At 40.4% G+C, this 21,563-nt stretch overlaps 1 protein-coding gene across 1 annotated transcript in view; it reads left to right on the top strand.

Annotated features, from left to right (window-relative positions):
• The first annotated feature begins 232 nt into the window (after positions 1 to 232).
• LOC139386918 (poly-U binding splicing factor a) overlaps positions 233 to 21,563 on the top strand; it is an 87,188-nt gene continuing 65,857 nt past the window's right edge. Inside the window, exons 1-2 of the mRNA XM_071132804.1 lie at positions 233 to 305; positions 11,946 to 12,041. Coding sequence (XP_070988905.1) covers positions 285 to 305; positions 11,946 to 12,041 — 117 coding nt within the window. The 5' untranslated portion in view covers positions 233 to 284. The remainder of the gene's footprint in view (positions 306 to 11,945; positions 12,042 to 21,563) is intronic.

Raw genomic sequence — 21,563 nt, 5'->3', positions numbered from 1 at the left:
TATATTTTTTTATTCCCAATCCCAAAAGGAGGCCTTTTGATAGGCTGTCATTGTAAATAAGAATTGTTTTTTTAACTGACTTGCCTTGTTAAATAAAGATGTTAAAAATGAAATACAAATAAATACATGAGGACGCTTTACGTGTAGCTGATGCAACCGGACCTGATTCCTACAGTCCAGTAGGTGGCGGTAATGCACCTTTGAAGTTGGTTGCTAGGAGCCAATAAACTTCATTAGAAGAAGAATTCCTCATTGGCGTCGCCCTGTGCTGAAAGGTGTGCTTCATGGCGGTGGCAGTTTCTGCGGTAAATAAATCGAATAGCATTGTTTTTCGATTATATTTTACACCAATGGTCAAACTCTGATGGTTAAAAGGGATTATTGACCATATTTTGAACAGCTCATCGTTGAATGCGTACAGTACAAGTTTGTCCTGCACTCCTCCTGTTCCCTTATTCAGTTGGCTAACGTTAGATGGCTAGCTAGTTAGTTAACCCAGCCTGACACTGGCTCGTTAGTTAGCCATTACAAACCCAAACGCTATTTAGCTCGCTAACGTTACTGTCGAGTAAATGTGAATTGAGTACCGTTAGTTAGCTAGATAGCTAGGTCTATAAATCCCGCTCTTTGCTAACTATGAAGCTAACGTTCGTTCTCTAGGTACTAACCAACGAACTTGCATCTTTCGATAATACTAGTTAACTCATGTTAGATAGTTACTAGTAGTACCGTCACTCGCGAAACTGGGTAGGCGCCAACTAGCTAGCTCTCTAAGTCGGCTGGATGTAGTTAACTAGCTACCTAACTAGTCAATAGTCTGTCATAGCTGAGGTGAACGATCAGGCTGCTACACATACCCTGGCGTCTGACGCTCTGATATAGAGCTCCTGGTTAAATTGTGTTTATGAGCCTTTCTCCATGGTTAAAGTAGGTAGAAAGATGTGTTGAGTTACTATGACATATTTCATTATATTACGCTAATGTCCCTATGGTGGACAGGAAGTGTTACTACGTTTGACTGACGTTATCAACACACAAGAACAGGAAATACACATTTTTACTTCCGATTGGTGATGTTAGTATCACGTTTATAGTCATAACGAGCTCAAAATTCCATTGCTTGAAACGGATCAATAACTTAGCTGTCATTTTCAGACCACTGTGGCTAGGAAATAAAATCGGCCGCTCCTCCCGTAAGTCTCTGGCCTCATGAATTTGAGGGTTAAACTATCATTCAAAGGAAATGCAACCGTGGTCGCTATTTAGAAACTGGTGTAAGGTTAAAATTATCCTGTGAAAACTGTTTCCTTTTCCGTATTGACCATAATTTTCTCACATATATAAATTGATAAATGGCTACATACAACATGTTGTCATTTATCAACACACATGTAGTGTGTCCAAGTTCATTGAGGTTTGTCTGTTAGAGCATAGCTTCCCAAACTTGTCCTGGGCACCCCCCCCCTAGCACTACACAGCTGATTTCAAATGATCAGATCTCGATGAAGAGTTGGTCATTTAAATCAGCTGTGTAGTGGGCCCTGGATCACGTTTGGGAGATGCTGTGTTAGAAGAGTGCGAATGATTTCAATACAATATCAATGAGAGTGATTCATTTGCATGCGCTATTGATTACAGTAGAACAGGGCAAATAGACTTTTAGATTTTAAAATCTACAAGTCACTCAGATTTTTTACCAGCCAAAATATATATTTTTCCTGCTCAAATTACACCAACAAAAAAAGATGAGCATGCTTTGTAATGTTTCTAAAACAATACATGTATTACTAGTAAGAAGTAATGTGGTATATTGTTTAATTGCATTTTTTGTGACCTGAGTCTTTTAACCAAAATATCACAGATGAGACACGTTTGCCTGCCCCTTTATTGCGGTAACCTGACTCGTCATGTTTGTGCCTGTGAGATTGAATCTGCGTTGTCTTCTCTTTGCAAGCAGTTGAAACTCAAACATAGAGAAATGATCTTGCTTGTGAACAAAACAATGTAAATAGCCGAGAAACACAAGGACAAAGTCTCACTTCAGTGGACTTTCCTTTCAAGTAATTAGACCAACTTTTATACCTGTGCGCTTCTAAAAATGAAACTTTCTCTCAGATCTTCACATGCAGCGTGAGCTGGAATAGGCTATATAGGATACATCGTTCTTTGACTTTGTGCAATTAATTTACCAGCTATGAAACAAAACGGCAGAAATACTTTGAAAACTGCTACCGCAACATTTATTTGACTCTAAATGTGGGGTCATACTTGACTATTTTCGTTCATAAATGTGAGTGAAATGGTGCCCTGAACATCCGCCAACGTGGCCGGTGAAAGGGACATTTTACCCACCACTGCCAAAATCTACCTGCATTTGGCTGGTTAATTTTAGGCCCTTCAGTAGAACAAGCTAATCAATAACACTTGGTAAATAATGGTGCGTGTGCAGTTTAGAAGGTAGTAATTTAGTGTGAAACATTCATAGGGAGTAACATTTATGTTTTGGTCTTCAAAATATCACAACTTATTTCAGCATATTGATTATGAATTTGGACATCTAAAACTGGTGTTTTGACACTTGGCCATAAATCAAAAAGTCAGGAAGCAGCAACAGTATCATTTTCAGTGTATGTTTTAGGAATTTAAATATTAATGGTACTTACATTTTATACAGGATTTTACATTATTAGGTAAAAACTACCGAATGAGCTGCAAAATACAAACAAAAAAAGTAAGTACTTAAGTATTTTTACTTAAGTACTTTACACCACTGCTCAATTGAGATAATTTCCACTAGGACTGCACGATACGGGCAAATAATCTAGGACTTATTTTTAACCAAATTTTGCAATTGCAATTTGACTTTTGAATTACAGCAGAACTGTTGGAATCATGGAAGTAGAATGACTATTCTAATTCTGTAGTTAGAATAGTGTTTGAGATGACAACGAATTAAAATGCCAGGGAGGAGTTATTGTGACAGGGTAGGATCTAAAGTGTTTCCTAGGGGACCTTATAAGCTTTTGGCTTCATTGCATGGTTTTTCTTAGATACTTCATGTAGCTAACATCTTGCTTTGCATATTCCTCATTGATTTAGCATATACTGTTGCACAAACAACATGCTGATTTAGGTCTACAGCATCACTGGTATCATCAGGCTGTAATAGCTAGCTAGCTATGTTTGCTCTTACTCAGTACATTGATTAGCTAGCTAGCTGTTAGCATTAGCGGCTAACAATTAGCGTCTCACAAGATTTAGGGCAACTTGCTAAGAAAATACTAACTAGCTGTTTGCTGATGTAAGAAACACAAACTAATAGTGTCATTATAGAAAGCTACTGGTTTTATATTAAGAAGCAAAGTGAAAATAACACTGTTGTTACCAACATTGTTGCATGTGCTGCATTGCCCATGCAGACTGAGTGCAAGTGTCTCGTGGTTGAGGAACATCAAATGTGCTCCTTGAGTGACAGGGGGCGTGGCTAGGTCTGTGTGGAAAGTGGCGCGGAGAGAGATGACTCAAGTAGCGAAGTAAACTAAAAATTTACATTACACATGGCGTATCACATTTAACAAACCAAACATTCCAATCCCGGTATAGAAGGTAAAGTAAAAACCCAAACCGGTCCCTGCATCAATACCAGTATATCATAAAATACAGTATACTGCCCATCCCTAAATCACACATATCGATATAATGTTGAAATCAATAGAACAAGAGGGGTGGGAAGTCAAAGTTCAAAGTTACATTACTGAAAAACCACAGGCAATCTGGGAATTATATATATACATATATATATATATATATATATATGTATATGTGTGTGTATATATATATCTCATTGGTTTATGAATTGTAGAAGACCACCAGCTACATTTTGGATGGTTGCATTTTTGTTTTTTAGGGGGTTATCATGTTGGTGCTGCCAAAGTGTTTTATTCATGAAGGCTACACTGTCCTGCAAAATCATCCCTTTGTTCCGTATTTGGGTATTTTAAATGTGGTCACCTTAGTTGTATGTGCTGTTTAAACTAACATTATACCAAGACAGCACGGAAACTTGGAATAATCTATATATGGTTGGTTAGATGAGGATTTGTAGAAGGCTGCTATCTATATTTTGGAATGTTGGATGTCGATTTCGGGAGCTGCCAATACGGAGATGGGAACAAACCACTTTAAAAAAAAATTGGACTTCAACGAATCATGACCTGGCATAGGATATTAACGCTGACAAGGGTTGGCTGTTACTTGAGTGTTAGTTTGACTCTCAAATCCATGTATTGGTGTGCGGTCAGCGACTTTTCTAGAGAGACCGCCCAGAATTATCTGTGCCATTTTGAGAATAAAATGATTGCTGTGTTCTCCAGTGTGTGTGTGGCAAAATTAACAGTACAAAACCAAAGAAATGTATCTGTTTTTAGCAGCTGATCTTGTCGTTGTGTTGACCATAAACTTCTATACTAACATCGCCAATCTGAGGTTAAAAGGATGTGTAATTCCCCCCAATTCGATATGTTCAAAATGTCAGCATGTGTAGTGTAGTAACACATACTGTCCACATCATGGAAAGTAGCATAAGGTAGTGCCTTCAGAAAGTATTCATACCCTTTGATTTATTCCACATTTTGTTGTTACAAATGTAGATTTAATCCTGCCTGGCAGGATATTGATGTTTATGAATGGGTTTTGCCAGACCCAACCAGGGAGGTAGTGGAGGGTAAACACACTTAAACGCTGTTTACGCACCGTTTTATTTTGTTAATTATTGTTTACCCACTTATTGCATTCCCAGCGTTTGATCAATGCTCAGAAGGCTTCTTGATCTGAGTTCTAATTGCGCCAGCCTCTGCGAACAAGTGGAATCGTGAATGATTTGTGTGTGCTGTTATGTTCGTCTGTTCCTCCAGATTTGCCGTGTTAGCTGAACAAAGGGATGATTTTGCAGGACAGTGTAGCCTTCATGAATAAAACACTTTGGCAGCACCAACATGATAACCCCCACTCTGTCCAATGGGAAACTTTTCCCACGACATAGACAGAGAGGTGAAATGAGCTACCTCAGTCCAGACCTACAGTGGCAAGTAGCAAAGACGCCGTTGACGGTGGGAATTCTTTTAACATCCCTTGACTCCTGCGGTGTCAGCAGACATTCCCCCAATCAACCCCCCCCCCGACTCTCGGAGAATGAGTGTTGATGTTTCAGTCAGATATCTAGCTAGCTAGGTAGCTCAAGGGCTCTGGCTCTTAGCCAGGTAACTAGCTATAACTAGCTGACTAGAAGGATGATGACTGAAATTAAGTTAGCTATAATCAAAATACCTTTTCTTTATAGAGAGTAGTGAGACATACAGTGTTGAGTCAGGCTGCAATGGAGGCAAATGAGATACACAGAGAGAGGAAGCATTGAAACAAGCAGGGAGAGAGGTTAGTTGTACAGTGGTTCCAAAACTGGGGTCCGGGACCCATGTGAGGTCCTCTAAAATTTTAATAGGGTTCCCTGAGAGTCTTTAATCTTATCAAACACACAGTTTTTTTTTCTCTTCAACTGGGTATAGAATACCACATTTTAGTAAACTAAGGGCCGTTTACACTTTCAGAATTGTTTTTCATGTAGTTGTGTTGTGACAGCCAGAGGGATGACAAATTGAGTGAAATACAGTATAAAGACAATTTAATATGTACACAGAACAAAAATATGAACGCAACATGCAACAATTTCAAAGATTTGGCTGAGTTACAGGTCATATAAGGAAATCAGTCAACATCATCAGTCCTGACTTACCACTCATGTATGTCGTAAATAAAGAGTGAAACGTATTATTGAGGAGAACTTGTAAGGTAGTGATGAATAGTAAGTCAGTTTTCCCCCCTTGAAGTTATGGTAAAATACTGCCGTCTGTTAGCGACTAGAAACAATTACATAATAGGAACTATTACAAATGGATGGTTATTAAATAAATATTAGTGCTTGAAAAAGTACTTGAAAGTCCTTGAATTTGACTTGCCACTGTCTGTTTGAAGCCTGTATGGAGTTGGTCCCCTTTGCCTCTGTAACAGCCTCCACTCTTCTGGGAAGGCTTTCGACTAGATGTTGGCACATTGCTGCAAGGATTTTCTTCCATTCAGCTACAAGAGCATTAGTGAGGTCAGGCACTGATGTTGGGCGATTAGGCCTGGCTCGGAGTCAGTGTTCCAATTAATCCCAAGTGTTCGCTGGGGTTGAGGTCAGGGCTCTGTGCAGGTCAATCAAGTTCTTCAACACCGATATTGACATAACATTTCTGTATGGACCTCGCTTTGTGCACTGGGGCATTGTCATGCTGAAACAAGAAAGGGCCTTCCCCAAACGGTTGCCACAAAGTTGGAAGCACAGAATCGTCTAGAATGTCACTTTATGCTGAAGCGTAAAGATTTTCTTCACTGGAACAAAGGGGCCTAGCCTGAACCATGAAAAACATCCCCAGACCATATCTTCTCCACCAAACTTTACAGTTGGCACTATGGATTGGGGAAAGTAGCGTTATCCTGGCATCTGCCAAACTCAGATTTGTCCGTTGGACTGCCATATGGTGAATTATGATTCATCACTACAGAGAACGTGTTTCCACTACTTCAGAGTCCAGCCGACACTTGGCATTGTGCATGGTGATCTTAGGCTGCTCGGCCATCGAAACCCATTTCATGAAACTCCCGACAAACAGTTCTTGTGCTGACGTTGCTTCCATAGGCAGTTTGGAACTTGGTAGTGAGCGTTGCAACCGAGGACAGACGATTTTTACACGCTTCAGCACTCAGTGCTCCCGTTCTGTGTGCTTGTGTGGCCTACCGCTTCGCGGCTGAGCCTCTGTTGCTCCTAGATGTTTCCACTTCACAATAACAGCACTTGCAGTTGACTGGGGTAGCTCTAGCAGGGTAGAATTGATCAATTATGTGCCACGGCTATAGTGCGCTCCGTACGTCATTAATAACCTCTTAGACCTACTTTTTCCAATTTCTGCCTGAAGACATACCCAAATCTAACTGCCTGTAGCTCAGGCACAGAACCAAGGATATGCATATTCTTGGTACCATTTGAAAGAAAACACTCTGAAGTTTATGTAAATGTGAATTGAATGTAGGAGAATATAACACAATAGATCTGGTTTAGATAATACAATGAAAAAAAACACGTATTTTATTTTTATTGTTGTATCATCATCTTTAAAATGAACAAGATAAAGCAAACATTCAGATAGGATGATCGACACTTTCAGTGAAAAACATGAGGGCAACATTACTTGTGCAAAGTTTCAGAATGATAACTTCTAAAATGTGTGCAATGTGTGCATGACATCTATCATGAAGTCACCCAGGTGTCCCACACAAGTAGCCCAAATGTACCCAAGTGGCCAAATTGGTGAAGTTATTCATTTTAAATGGAATAACTATATACAAAATACCAAAATGGTATTCTAATACACACCCCCCAAAAATGGAGAGAAAACACAATATTATGCTGCTGATGCCAGGTGCCATAGCACATCCATGCCTGCAGAAATACATTTGGGCAGATGAACACCACTTGTGGCAGGAGCTGGATGAACCAGCTTCAGTGGGGGATGGACACCTTGGCACTGGGGGCTCCCATTCGGAGTCAGTGTCACTGTGAAAGAAAATGTTCAGTTAGAATAGTTTCACATATAATAAACAGATATATATAGAGTACAGGGAACAGGTTGAATATATTATTATAGACCTGCTAGATCTACTGTCTCATTTATATTATGACATTTCAGCTAGATCTACTGTCTCTATTATATTATGACAGACCAGCTGTATCTACTGTCTCCATTTCACTTTGGCCATTGTTGTGGGCCTGCTCTCCCCTCAACAGCCTCAAATAGGCGATTTCATTTCACAAATACTATTTTATATTATTAATTTCAAACAACGGCATTAGCATGAGAAGAACTTACCAGTCCAAAACGATGTCCTCTCCGTTCAAAAACTATTCCTCCGTTTGGGAATCGCTAAATGAATCGTCCTCCATCAATTTCTTCCATAATTGTGTGTACATCTGTATATCTAGTTTTTCCTGACTTAGTCTCCATACTGATTGATATATAAACAGCTGAATATGCGCTTCACCAATACAATGCTGTGCGCAACATGCGTTGCTCCTTCCGGTTCATTGATTGCAATGAAAACAAACATGACTGGAAAAGTCACATTCTGTGTGGGTATTTACCTCGAATGTGTCGTCGAAAATGGAATGAGACGGAATTCACGACACAAGCGGTTCAAAAAATGTTTTGTGTTAGGCTATAAAAATTGATTTTATCAAACAAAAAAACATTCTTTGTGTAACACGGAGCATTGGGATTGCAAACAGAGGAAGATCGTCAAAGGTAAACTATTTATTTTATTGCAGTTTATTGCAGTTTGTGATTTTGTTACGCCTGTGCTGGTTGAAATAGTTGTTTTTTTATGGGGCTCTATCCCCAGATAATCGCATCGTATTCTTTCGCAGTAAATCTGACAACGCAGTTAGATTAGCAAGATTCTAGGCTTTCGAAACATGTGAGACACTTGTATTTTCATGAATGTTTAATATGACTATTTATGTAGCGATCACCGTATGTTGTCGAATTTCATCCCGCTATCTATTGGGTTCCGCGCGCAGAGAGGTCAAGTTGGAAAAATGGCAGAGAAAGGCAAGCGACTGACACGAACAGCCTGCTCTGCTCCTATCGAGTCTACTGCTGTGCTTTTAACTCAGTGGTTCCCAACCTTTTTCGTTTACTGCACCACCAAGTGAATTTTGCTCTGCCGTGAGTCCCCCAGGAAATACTCCATGTGCATTTTACCAGTAGACCTATGATCTCATGAGTCTTTTTAAGTACACCCCGTTGATAGGCCAGGTACCCCCAAGGGATATAGTACGCCTGGTTGGGAACCATTGTTTTAGCTGACCCAATATTACAAAGTAGCGATTGGTGCTTTGGAGACATGCTGAAGTATGGACTGACTGCTGGGAACATGTCTACAACTTCTTCAACAAGCTGTCAAACTATCCAGGGCTCTATTACCTTTCTCACAAGGAGCATGTGTGCGTCTAAGTTGTAGGTGCACACAAAGAAATATAGTAGCACAATTAAAAATATTTGAGGTATTAAAGATAGAATTCCCCAAAATTCTAGGCGCAATGGTTCTTCTTATTAAAACTTCCAGGTCGCACAGCTAACTATTTAGGCGCATATCTGAGTAAAATGTTCGCAGACTGTCGTGAAGCCTTGCTGTCGTAAATAAGTGATAAGCTACACACTTTTTGTCAGTGCAGTGCCCAACCTTGGCTAGCTAGCTAACATTACATCCCTGTGTTTGTCAGTGAAGCTAGCTAGCAGCAAGCAGGCTACAGCAATCAGCTGATGAAATCACCGGCGACCAAAATAGTTTATTCAGAAAGTCCAGACCCCTTGACTTTTTCCACATTTTGTAATGTTACAGACTTATTCTAAAATGTATTAAATCGTTTTTCCCCCTCATCAATCTACACACAATACCCCATACCCCCATACAATACCCCCAATGACAACGCAAAAACAAAATATCACATTTACATAAGTATTCAGACTCTTTACTCAGTACTTTGTTGAAGCACCTTTGGCAGCGATTACAACCTTGACTCTTGGATATGACGCTACAAGCTTCTTCTCTGCAGATCCTCTCTAGCTCTGTCAGGTTGGACGGGGAGCATTGCTGCACAGCTATTTTCAGGTCTCTCCAGAGATGTTCGATTGGCTTCAAGTCCGGGCTCTGGCTGGGCCACTCAAGGATATTCAGAGATTTGTCCCGAAGCCACTCCTGTTGTGTTGCCTGTGTGCTTAGGGTTGTTGTCCTGTTGGAAGGTGAACCTTTGCCCCAGTCTGACGACCTGAGCACTCTGAGCAGGTTTTCATCAAGGATCTCTCTGTACCTTGCTCCGTTCATCTTTCTCTCAATCCTGACTAGTCTCCCAGTTCCTGCCGCTGAAAAACAGCCCCACAGCATGATGATGCCACCACCATGCTTCACCATATGGATGGTGCCGCTTGGCGTCAAGAGTTAATTCTTGGTTTCATCAGACCAGAGAATCTGGTTTCTCATGGTCTGAGAGTCCTTGGGTGCCTTTTGGCAAACTCCAAGCGGGCTTTCATGTGCCTTTTACTGGCCACTCTAGTGGCCACTCTACCATAAAGGCCTGATTGGTGGAGTGCTGCAGAGATGGTTTTCCTTCTGGAAGGTTCTCCCATCTACATAGACTTCTGGAGCTCTGTCAGAGTGACTATCGGGTTTTTGGTCACCTCCCTGACCAAGACCCTTCTCCCCCATTTGCTCAGTCTGGCCAGGTAGCCAGCTCAAGGAAGAGACTTGGTGTTTCCAAACTTCCATGTGTTCTTGGGGACCTTCAATGGTGCAGGAATGTTTTGGTACCATTCCCCAGATCCAGTCTGAGATCCAGTCACAATCCTGTATTTGAGCTCTATGGACAATTCCTTTGACCACTTGGCTTGGTTTTTACTCTGACGTGCATTGTCAACTGAGGGACCTTAGACAGGTGTGTGCCTGTCTGAAAACTTATGTAAATAAGGTATTTCAGTTTTTTATTTTTAATACATTTCTTGAGCATCCTTGATGTTTCTACAACTTGATTGGAGTCCACCTGTGCTAAATTCAATTGATTGGACATGATTTGGAAAGGCACGCACCTGTCTAAAGTCCCTCAGTTGACAGTGTATGTCAGAGCAAAAACCAAGCCATGACGTCGAAGGAATTGTCCCTAGACAATTCATTATGGGCTATTGTGTTTTATATTTGATTAAAAAAGGTATCATATTTAATCAATTTTAGAATAAGGCTGTAACTTAACAAAATGTGGATGAAGTCAAGCGGTCTGAATACTTTCCCAATGCACTGTACTTGCAAATTTTTTGTGTGGAATTAGTTGTTTTTACAACTTTCTCACTGTCTGTCAGATTATGCGTCTGTGTTTTCCCCAGTGCCCGTGTTTCGTAGCGAGTGAGTCATGCAAAAGACCGGTTGCGAGAGACGATGCTCGCTAATGGCTTTTGAATTTTGGAATATTGAGTGTCAGTTAGGACGTCGAGTGTGCATTGTCTCACTGCTCTTTGTGGTGCATCCCTCTGGATAAATGCCAAGTTAGTTTTTCTTCTGTGTCGTCGTCAATAGGGGGACCCAAATTCATGGCACCCACTGTAAAATGATGCACACTTATTGGGGAGATGGCACTCATTCCCCCACATAGGCTTTTGAAAGAAGTGGCCACGTTTCTTATTTTGGAAGACATTGTTATATTTTGTTAACATCATGTTTTCTTTAATCCTGTTATTCTTAGACTACACTAAATGTCTGAACCAAATATTTTAGTCTAAATTTTTTTCCTGTTACAAAACCACAGTGCAGGTTTATCTAAATTGTCTATATTTTTGTATATCAAATATGTTACTGTTCCTCTGTGTCATTTTACCACCACAGTGTAATGATGAGCACGTTTTGTTTCAGAGCAAGCTCAAAATAGTCACATCTTCTCAATTGTACCTGCATATTTGATAAACGGCTACTTGTCTCTGAAACCTAGGTCATGTATGCTAAATGGTGCAAAAGGCTTAATTTGCATTCTATTGTTACAAAACCAGCACAGTAGGAGATAGTGGACATAATTAGAACTTGTAAGTTAACTGCATTCATTATTGAGCCTTCCACTTGGGAGTCTCGGATCATATTTGAGTTTGGGGGTAGGGGTTGGTCATACGTAGTTAGCTTGTTTGTACTTGTTAGTTCAACCATCTCGGTCTTTTCTGAGTAGAGATTTGCAGAGATTTGATTTGGGTGTTTCCGGCAGAGATATGTAGTGGGTGTTTCCTCCCTGTCATCATAACCATACACTTGTGTGCCTGCAGGGAGGCGAGGCTCTGATGATGGAGAATGGACAGAGCACCGCCTCAAAGCTCGGCCTGCCGCCTCTCACCCCTGAGCAGCAGGAGGCACTGCAGAAGGTAAGGCCCCCTAGAACGATTTTATTCCTGAGATTTTCCCAAAAGCGAGAGGCCAACAGTGCAGACGTGGTATAGTCACAGGCTGCAGTATTATTTTTTTCTGCTGAAGGAGTGGGGCAGTCACTCCTCACATATTTTTTTGGTTAATTGGATTGAACTGAAACGGGGAAGAAATATGGAGGAGAGAGTGTGCTTTAATGACAGTGCCCTATATAAAAGCAGGAAAATTGTCTGAAGTTTAACATGACAACATCTTTTGGATGGTAAACTATTTCATGATAACAATAATGGAATAATGAAGTCTAACCTCAACTTGACATTACTTCCCTTACAAATATATGAACCATCAATTATACATCTTATTTAGGAGACTATTTCCCTTACAAATATGTTAAATGAACCATCAATTATACATCTTATTTAGGAGACCTGGGGCTATCATTACAAAAAGTCATGCTTGATGCTTTTGTGCAGTTTTCAACTGAATTGGTTAAGTGAATAGCTCAATTGATGTTGATCAGTGTCACACATTACTTATAATTTCTGTTCAGAGCACAGTAAAAAAAAAATATATATATATATATATTTGACTCATTGACTTAACGTGTTAGCCCAGCCTATCAATATCAAAGCGACAAACCAAAGATATCCACATCAGGGTTTCCGTTAGCAAAATCTGGCGCCGGACAACGTGACCGGCAAGATTTTAATTTACCGGACATCCAAATGCGTTGGGTGTTTACTAGAGGTCGACCGATACTGATTATTGGAGGACCAAAAAAAGCCGATACCGATTTGTATTTATTTATTTGTAATAATGATAATTACAACAATACTGATTGAACACTTATTTTAACTTAATATAATACATCAATAAAATCAATTTAACCTCAAATAAATAATGAACCATGTTCAATTTGGTTTAAATAATGCAAAATCAAAGTGTTGGAGAAGAAAGTAAAAGTGCAGTATGTGCCATGTAAGAAAGCGAACGTTTAAATTCCTTGCTCAGAACATGAGAACATATGAAAGCTGGTGATTCCTTTTAACATGAGTCTCTTCAATATTCCCAGGTAAGAAGTTTTAGGTTGTAGTTATTATAGGAATTATAGGACTATAGGACTCTCCTTCACTGCAGCCGAGGTGAGTAAAACATTTAAACGTGTTAACCCTCGCAAGGCTGCAGGCCCAGACGGCATCCCCAGCCGCGCCCTCAGAGCATGCGCAGACCAGCTGGCTGGTGTGTTTACGGACATATTCAATCAATCCCTATCCCAGTCTGTTGTTCCCACATGCTTCAAGAGGGCCACCATTGTTCCTGTTCCCAAGAAAGCTAAGGTAACTGAGGTAAACGACTACCGCCCCGTAGCACTCACTTCCGTCATCATGAAGTGCTTTGAGAGACTAGTCAAGGACCATATCACCTCCACCCTACCTGACACCCTAGACCCACTCCAATTTGCTTACCGCCCAAATAGGTCCACAGACGATGCAATCTCAACCACACTGCACACTGCCCTAACCCATCTGGACAAGAGGAATGCCTATGTGAGAATGCTGTTCATCGACTACAGCTCGGCATTTAACACCATAGTACCCTCCAAGCTCGTCATCAAGCTCGAGACCCTGGGTCTCGACCCTGCCCTGTGCAACTGGGTACTGGACTTCCTGACGGGCCGCCCCCAGGTGGTGAGGGTAGGCAACAACATCTCCACCCCGCTGATCCTCAACACTGGGGCCCCACAAGGATGCGTTCTGAGCCCTCTCCTGTACTCCCTGTTCACCCACGACTGCGTGGCCACGCACGCCTCCAACTCAATCATCAAGTTTGCGGACGACACAACAGTGGTAGGCTTGATTACCAACAACGACGAGACGGCCTACAGGGAGGAGGTGAGGGCCCTCGGAGTGTGGTGTCAGGAAAATAACCTCACACTCAACGTCAACAAAACTAAGGAGATGATTGTGGACTTCAGGAAACAGCAGAGGGAACACCCCCCTATCCACATCGATGGAACAGTAGTGGAGAGGGTAGCAAGTTTTAAGTTCCTCGGCATACACATCACAGACAAACTGATATGGTCCACCCACACAGACAGCATCGTGAAGAAGGTGCAGCAGCGCCTCTTCAACCTCAGGAGGCTGAAGAAATTCGGCTTGTCACCAAAAGCACTCACAAACTTCTACAGGTGCACAATCGAGAGCATGCTGGCGGGCTGTATCACCGCCTGGTACGGCAACTGCTCCGCCCACAACCGTAAGGCTCTCCAGAGGGTAGTGAGGTCTGCACAACGCATCACCGGGGGCAAACTCCCTGCCCTCCAGGACACCTACACCACCCGATGTTACAGGAAGGTCATAAAGATCATCAAGGACAACAACCACCCGAGCCACTGCCTGTTCACCCCGCTATCATCCAGAAGGCGAGGTCAGTACAGGTGCATCAAAGCTGGGACCGAGAGACTGAAAAACAGCTTCTATCTCAAGGCCATCAGACTGTTAAACAGCCTCCACTAACATTGAGTGGCTGCTGCCAACACACTGACTCAACTCCAGCCACTTTAATAATGTGAATTGATGGGAAATGATGTAAAATATATCACTAGCCACTTTAAACAATGCTACCTAATATAATGTTTACATACCCTACATGATTCATCTCATATGTATACGTATATACTGTACTCTATATCATCTACTGCATCTTTATGTAATACATGTATCACTAGCCACTTTAACTATGCCACTTTGTTTACATGCTCATCTCATATATATATATACTGTACTCGATACCATCTACTGTATCTTGCCTATGCCGCTCTGTACCACCACTCATTCATATATCTTTATGTACATATTCTTTATCCCCTTACACTTGTGTGTATAAGACAGTAGTTTTGGAATCGTTAGTTAGATTACTTGTTGGTTATTACTGCATTGTCGGAACTAGAAGCACAAGCATTTCGCTACACTCGCATTAACATCTGCTAACCATGTGTATGTGACAAATAAAATTTGATTTGATTTGAAGCAGCGTTTCCCATGCAGAGCAAGGGGAACAACTACTCCAAGTCTCAGAGCAAGTGACGTTTGAAACGCTATTACCGCACACCCCACTAACTAGCTAGCCATTTCACATCAGTTACGCCAGCCTAATCTCGGGATTTGATAGGCTTGAAGTCATTAACAGCTCAATGCTTGAAGCACAGGGAAGAGCTGCTTTCAAAACGCACGAAAGGGATGTTTGAATGAATGCTTACGAGCCTGCTGGTGCCTTCCATCGCTCAGTCAGACTGCTCTATCAAATATCAAATCATAGACTTAATTATATTTAGACTAATGGATGCCACCCGTTAGATAAAATACGGAAAGGTTCCGTATTTCATTGAAAGAATAAACATTTTGTTTTCGAAATGATAGGTCATTAATATGGTCGAATCCGGAAACTAAGGTTCGTATTTCACACAGAAATACGAGCCTTATCTAATCTAATCTGGTTGATATCCCTTTAAATGGAGGATAGGCAATGAAAGGAACAGAAGGGTTTCAAAATAAGAGGCACTTATCAGTTCTGTTTTACTCACAGACAATGTTTTGAAAAGTTTTGGAAACTTTAGTGTTTTCTATCCTAATCTGTCAATTGTATGCATATTCTAGGATCTGGTCCTGAGAAATAGGCCGTTTACTTTGGGAACGTTATTTTTCCAAACATGAAAATAGTGCCCCCTAGCTTAAAGAGGTTAAATAAAGTTGTAAAAAAAATACAAATTGGCAAAATCGGTTTCCAGAAATACCGATTTCCGATTGTTATGAAAACTTGAAATCGGCCCTAATTAATCGGCCATTCCGATTAATTGGTCGACCTCTAGTGTGTACCGTATTAGGGCGTCCACCCACTGTTCTCAAAATCACATTTAGATTATTGTCATTTATCTTATCAGAATAGAAATTAGCCTGTAAAGTTCTAATAAATTATACCAGCATGACAGGTTTTATTGAAAAGGAAAACATTGCCTGTTGCGTCTTCAACCCTGCTATAAATCTTAAGAGTATAATTTTTTAAAATAAATAAACTTTTAGCCTAGAATAAGTCGCCTGCACGGTAATTAAACAACTTCAAAATATAATATTTGTGTAATGTAATTTGCGAACGACTTGTCCTGTAGACTATTTGTATGAAATGTGTTAATAAATAACAAAACATGGCTGTTTTCAAATACAACCTAGGTCCCTCTAATGTAATTTAGCCTAGGCATGAACATTTTAATTAGGCCAATAACTAACATAACATTTCTGTCTACAAGGCTGTCTGGCCGGTCATGTTAGGAGGGACCCAGCTTTTTTCAAATTTGACTATTTGATAAGGGTTGTTGACTTCAACTGCCTGTATTCAATGGAGAGAGAAGCTATTCTGCTAGCGTCATGCAATGAATATGTGTAGTGTTAGGTTCTAATTCCCAGAGTAAAAACTCAACGGACAGTATGAAAGCTCAAACCAAGTTTTTTTTCTTCCCTGAGGGTCAATACAGTTGCATTAGACAAAGACATGGGTAGAATAGTTGTTTTATACTGTATCTGACCCACTTTGGGTGGAGTCTCGCTAAACATTGTATCTTTATTGCTAGGTAGGAAACAAAGTGATACGGTAATACACTTTTCTTCTCCCTTAACGTGACCTGACCTGTCCTCAACCCCCTTCATCATGAATCCATGGCTCTCCCCTCATCAATGCCTACCACATGTAATCGCTTTCCCTACACTCAGTACATTTCAAGCTTAGTTGCACCCACCATATACCTTCTTCCTACAGATAACCATAGACCCTAGACTACGGCACCCCTCAGGTCTCTAATGATTAATAACATTTACAGTTTAGAAATCCATTCCTATCAATAGCCATCTCGAGACAACTCCAATATAAAGTTATTTTTCCAAAGTTGCCGAGAGGTCACATGTCCTACTTATATCAGTAACAACTTAAGCATTATGAAACTTTTATTAGATCAAATAATCCTCAAGTAGCAAATTAGCCAGACATTTTTTTGTTGTTGACCAAATTTGACGTTCATAGACCTCAATGCAAAAACTCCTTGTTTGGCTGTCTAAACAAAGCAAAAACTCCACCTGCTGGAGGGAAACAGATTTTTTGCCGAATTGGGCCTCTCTCTTCCCGTTCCTCTCTGGCTGGATCCCTTCTAGCTATGACCGGGCCGGCCGGTCCCACTCCCCATTCCCATTGTGATTCAGCACCACAGCAGTGGAAAGAGGACACTCTAGGTGGCCACAAAATGAACAAACTATAAAATTGATGTTGGACAATCAAATTCGATATGTAAATAAACAAAATTAGTTACGGCTGGTTCATTGAGAGAGAGCTTATTTTACCATGCTTCTGTGAAACGAGGCCCGCTTCATGCATTTATGAAAACACTTGTTTCCAAAGCTCAAATTATGTCTTTTTACAGTTCTACTGAATGATGTTAATAAATGTTATGTTTATTGTAATTTGAACTATTGGGGTTGTGGCTCGAGTCGTGTGATTTATACGTGGCTTATTGATACAACTGTTTCCTACTATAGGTAGTTGGCTGCCTAGTGATGACAACATTGTAACTCTCCAATCTGAATAGTTGGCAATGATGTTTCGTTTCCAAGTGCTACTGAATAACCTCAACTGATATGCATCAATTGCTCACGATACAAATCATTACTCTAGTCCAGTGATTCCCAAACTATTATAGTCCCGTACCCCTTCAAACATTCAACCTCCAGCTGCGTACCCCCTCTAGCACCACGGTCAGAGCACTCTCAAATGTTGTTTTTGCCATCATTGTAAGCCTGCCACACACAATGATACATTTATTAAACATAAGAATGAGTGTTAGTTTTTGTCACAACCCGGCTCGTGGGAAGTGACAAAGAGCTCTTATAGGACCAGGGCACAAATAATAATAATCAATAATCTTACATATAAAACCTTATGTTCATAAAAAATAGTGAATAACTCACCACAGGTTAAGGAGAAGGTGCGCTTGAAAGGATGAAAATAACTCTGCAATGTTGGGTTGTATTGGAGAGAGTCTCGGTCTTAAATCATTTCCCACACAGTTTGTGCCTTTTATTTAGTTTTCACGCTAGTGAGGGCCGAGAATCCACTTTCACATAGGTATGTGGTTGCAAAGGACATCAGTGTCTTAACAGTGCGATTTGCCGAGGCAGGATACTCTGAGCGCAGCCCTATCCAGAAATCTGGTAGTGGCTTCTGATTAAATACAATTTTCACAGAACCTCTTGTCGCAATTTCGATGAGGCTCTCTTGTTCAAATATTGGCAAGTGGACATTAGGCAGGGCATGAAAGAGGTAACAAATCCAGTTGTTTGTGTCATCCATTTCGGGAAAATACCTGCGTAATTGCGCACCCAGCTCACGCAGGTGCTTCACTATATCACATGACATTGTCCGTAAGCTTGAGTTAATTTGCACACAAACAAATCATACAATGATGGAAAGACCTGTGTGTTGTCCTTGTTAATGCAGACAGAGAAGAGCTCCAACTTCTAAATCATAGCACATTGAATATAGCTGCGGAGATTCCCTGTAGTCCTAGATTCAGATCATTCCGGCGAGAAAAAACATCACCCAGATACGCCAGTCGTGAGAAATTAATTCTGAAAATTATGTTCTGTAAATAAAACTTAAAGCTCATCTCTCAATTCAAATTTTTTTTTTAATACTTTGCCCCTTGATATCCAGCGCACTTCTATATGTTGTAAAAGCGTGGTCCCTGCCCATATCATTGCATAATGCAGAAAATACACGAGAGATCAGGGGCCTTGCTTTACAGTGAAAATTGTTAACTTTGTTTGTGTTCAAAACGTCTTTCAAGCTGTCCCTTGGCAGCAAGAGCCTCTCGGTGGATGCTGCAGTGTACCCAAGTGGCGTCGGGAGCAACTGCTTGCATGCGCATTACTACTCCACTATGTCTCCCTGTCATGGCTTTTGCTCCATCGGTACAGATACCAACATGAGCAGCAGCTACATTCGGGCCGGTAGTAGAATTCCCGCGAAAGAGTAACGGTTAATGTGATTGGATGTTAATTAGTTGTTATTTCGCTGAACACTAGATGGTTTATTTTTATTTTTGGCAGTGAAATGAGGCTACTCAGGTGACAAAAAACTCACTCAAATGTATAGCTCTATTGGAAAATATAAATGGACTTTGAAAAGGTGTAGAGATTTTTGGGGGGTTAAATGTGAATCACATTATTTGGCGTACCCCTGACGGCATTGCGTGTACCCCAGTTTGGGAATACCTGGTCTGGGTTAATATGGGAAAGTTAAAAATGTCTCATTTAATTGGAAGAACCTGAAAAGGTATGTTCGACAATTGAAATTATTAAATTGAATGAGACCATGATATCCAATCAATTGAGATTGTCTGGGTTATCATAAGTGTAACCAGTAGTTTAAATGTTAGGGTACATTCACCACCTGGTTCACATATCCCTAAGGCCGAAGCCACATGGGATTCCCGCGAGGGTGGGACTTCCAAGCTTATCAAAAACAAATTTGACTGATTAATCAATGTTATTGATAAATCAAACCTGTATAGGTTATTGGGGAATTAAACTTTAGTTAACCTGAAATTGTTGCTGTATCAAGGTTAATGTGGAAAAGTTTAAATTGTCTCATTTGTAGAAACCAATCATTTTGGATATAATTTTAAATGTCCATTTGAAAAAGGTAAGTCTGACAATTTTACCTCTTAGTTAACTGAAATGAGATAACGACATCCAATCCGTTGAGATTGGCTGGATATCATAAGTAACCACTTGATATAAACGTGATACACGTTGGATGTCACAAATAATAATTATTTAAATTTTATTTTATATAGTTATTATTTTTTAATTATTTTTTAATTCTTCACCCCCAGGGGTCACTGATTTGCAGAAAGCTGAAATAAAACGGAAGTACAAAGTGCGGGACTTCCGTCGCCCAAGACAGAGGAATTTCAATGTGACACAGGAAAAACCAAATGGTTGCTCTCCCTTTGTTAGCTGTAGCATCTCGTGCAAGCTAATCCTACTTTGTACACTTTCAAGCATAACATAGGATCCCCTTAAAACCTCTTTGGGCAGAGATCCCGCTAACGGGATCGATATGACAACAGCCAGTGAAAGTGCAGGGCGCCAAATTCAAAACAACAGAAATCCCATAATTAAAATTCCTCAAACATACAAGTATGTTACACCATTTTAAAGATACACTTCTTGTTAATCCCACCACAGTGTCCGATTTCAAAAAGGCTTTTACAGCGAAAGCAAACCAAACGATTGTTAGGTGAGTGCCTAGTCACTGAACATTTTTTCCAGCCAAAGGGAGGAGTCACAAAAAGAGAAATTAATCACTAAACTTGAATCTTCATCAGATGACACTCATAGGACTTCATGTTACACAATACATGTATGTTTTGTTCGATAAAGTTCATATTTATATAAAAAAATCTCAGTATACATTGGCGCGTTATGTTCAGTAGTTCCAAAATATCCGGTGATTTTGCAGAGAGCCACATCAATTTACAGAAATACTCATAATAAACATTGATAAAAGATACAACTATTATGCATGGAATTATATATACACTTCTCCTTAATGCATCCGCTGTGTCAGATTTCAAAAAGGCTTTACCGAAAAAGCACACCACGCAATAATCTGAGTACAGCGCTCAGAGAGTACAGCGCCATGTTGTGTAGTGAACAGAAGTCAGAAATAGCACTATAAATATTAACTTACCTTTGATGATCTTCATCAGAATGCACTCCCAGGAATTCCAGTTCCACAATGTTTTTTTTCTTCCGATAATGTCCATCATTTATGTCCAAATACCTCTTTTTGTTAGCGCATTCAGTTCAGTAATCCAAATTCATGACGCGCGATCACTAGGAGCAGACAAAGTCAAAAAGTTATGTTACAGTCTGTAGAAACATGTCAAACGATGTATAAAATCAGTCTTTAGGATGTTTTTAACATAAATCTTCAATAATGTTCCAACTGAAGAATTCCTTTGTCTGTAGAATTGCAATGGAACGCAAGCTAACTATCACGTGAACGCGCACGTGGCCAGCTCATGCCTCTCTGGCAGACCTCTGACTCATTCCCCTCTCATTTGCCCCCACTTCACAGTAGAAGGATCAAACAAGGTTCTAAAGACTGTTGACATCTATTGGAAGCTTTAGGACATGCAATATGACCCCATAGACACTGTCTATTCGATAGGCCAAGAGTTGAAAACTACAAACCTCAGATTTCCCACTTCCTGGTTGGATTTTTTTCTCAGGTTTTTGCCTGCCATATGAGTCCTGTTATACTCAGACATCATTCAAACAGTTTTAGAAACTTCAGAGTGTTTTCTATCCAAATCTACTAATAATATGCAATATATTAGCAACTGGGCCTGAGTAGCAGACAGTTCACTCTGGGCACCTTATTCATCCAAGCTACTCAATATTTCCCCCAGC

The sequence above is a fragment of the Oncorhynchus clarkii genome, chromosome 28 (assembly GCF_045791955.1).
Source record: "Oncorhynchus clarkii lewisi isolate Uvic-CL-2024 chromosome 28, UVic_Ocla_1.0, whole genome shotgun sequence".
NCBI classification, from domain to species: domain Eukaryota; kingdom Metazoa; phylum Chordata; class Actinopteri; order Salmoniformes; family Salmonidae; genus Oncorhynchus; species Oncorhynchus clarkii.
This window is presented reverse-complemented; position numbering and strand designations above follow the sequence as displayed.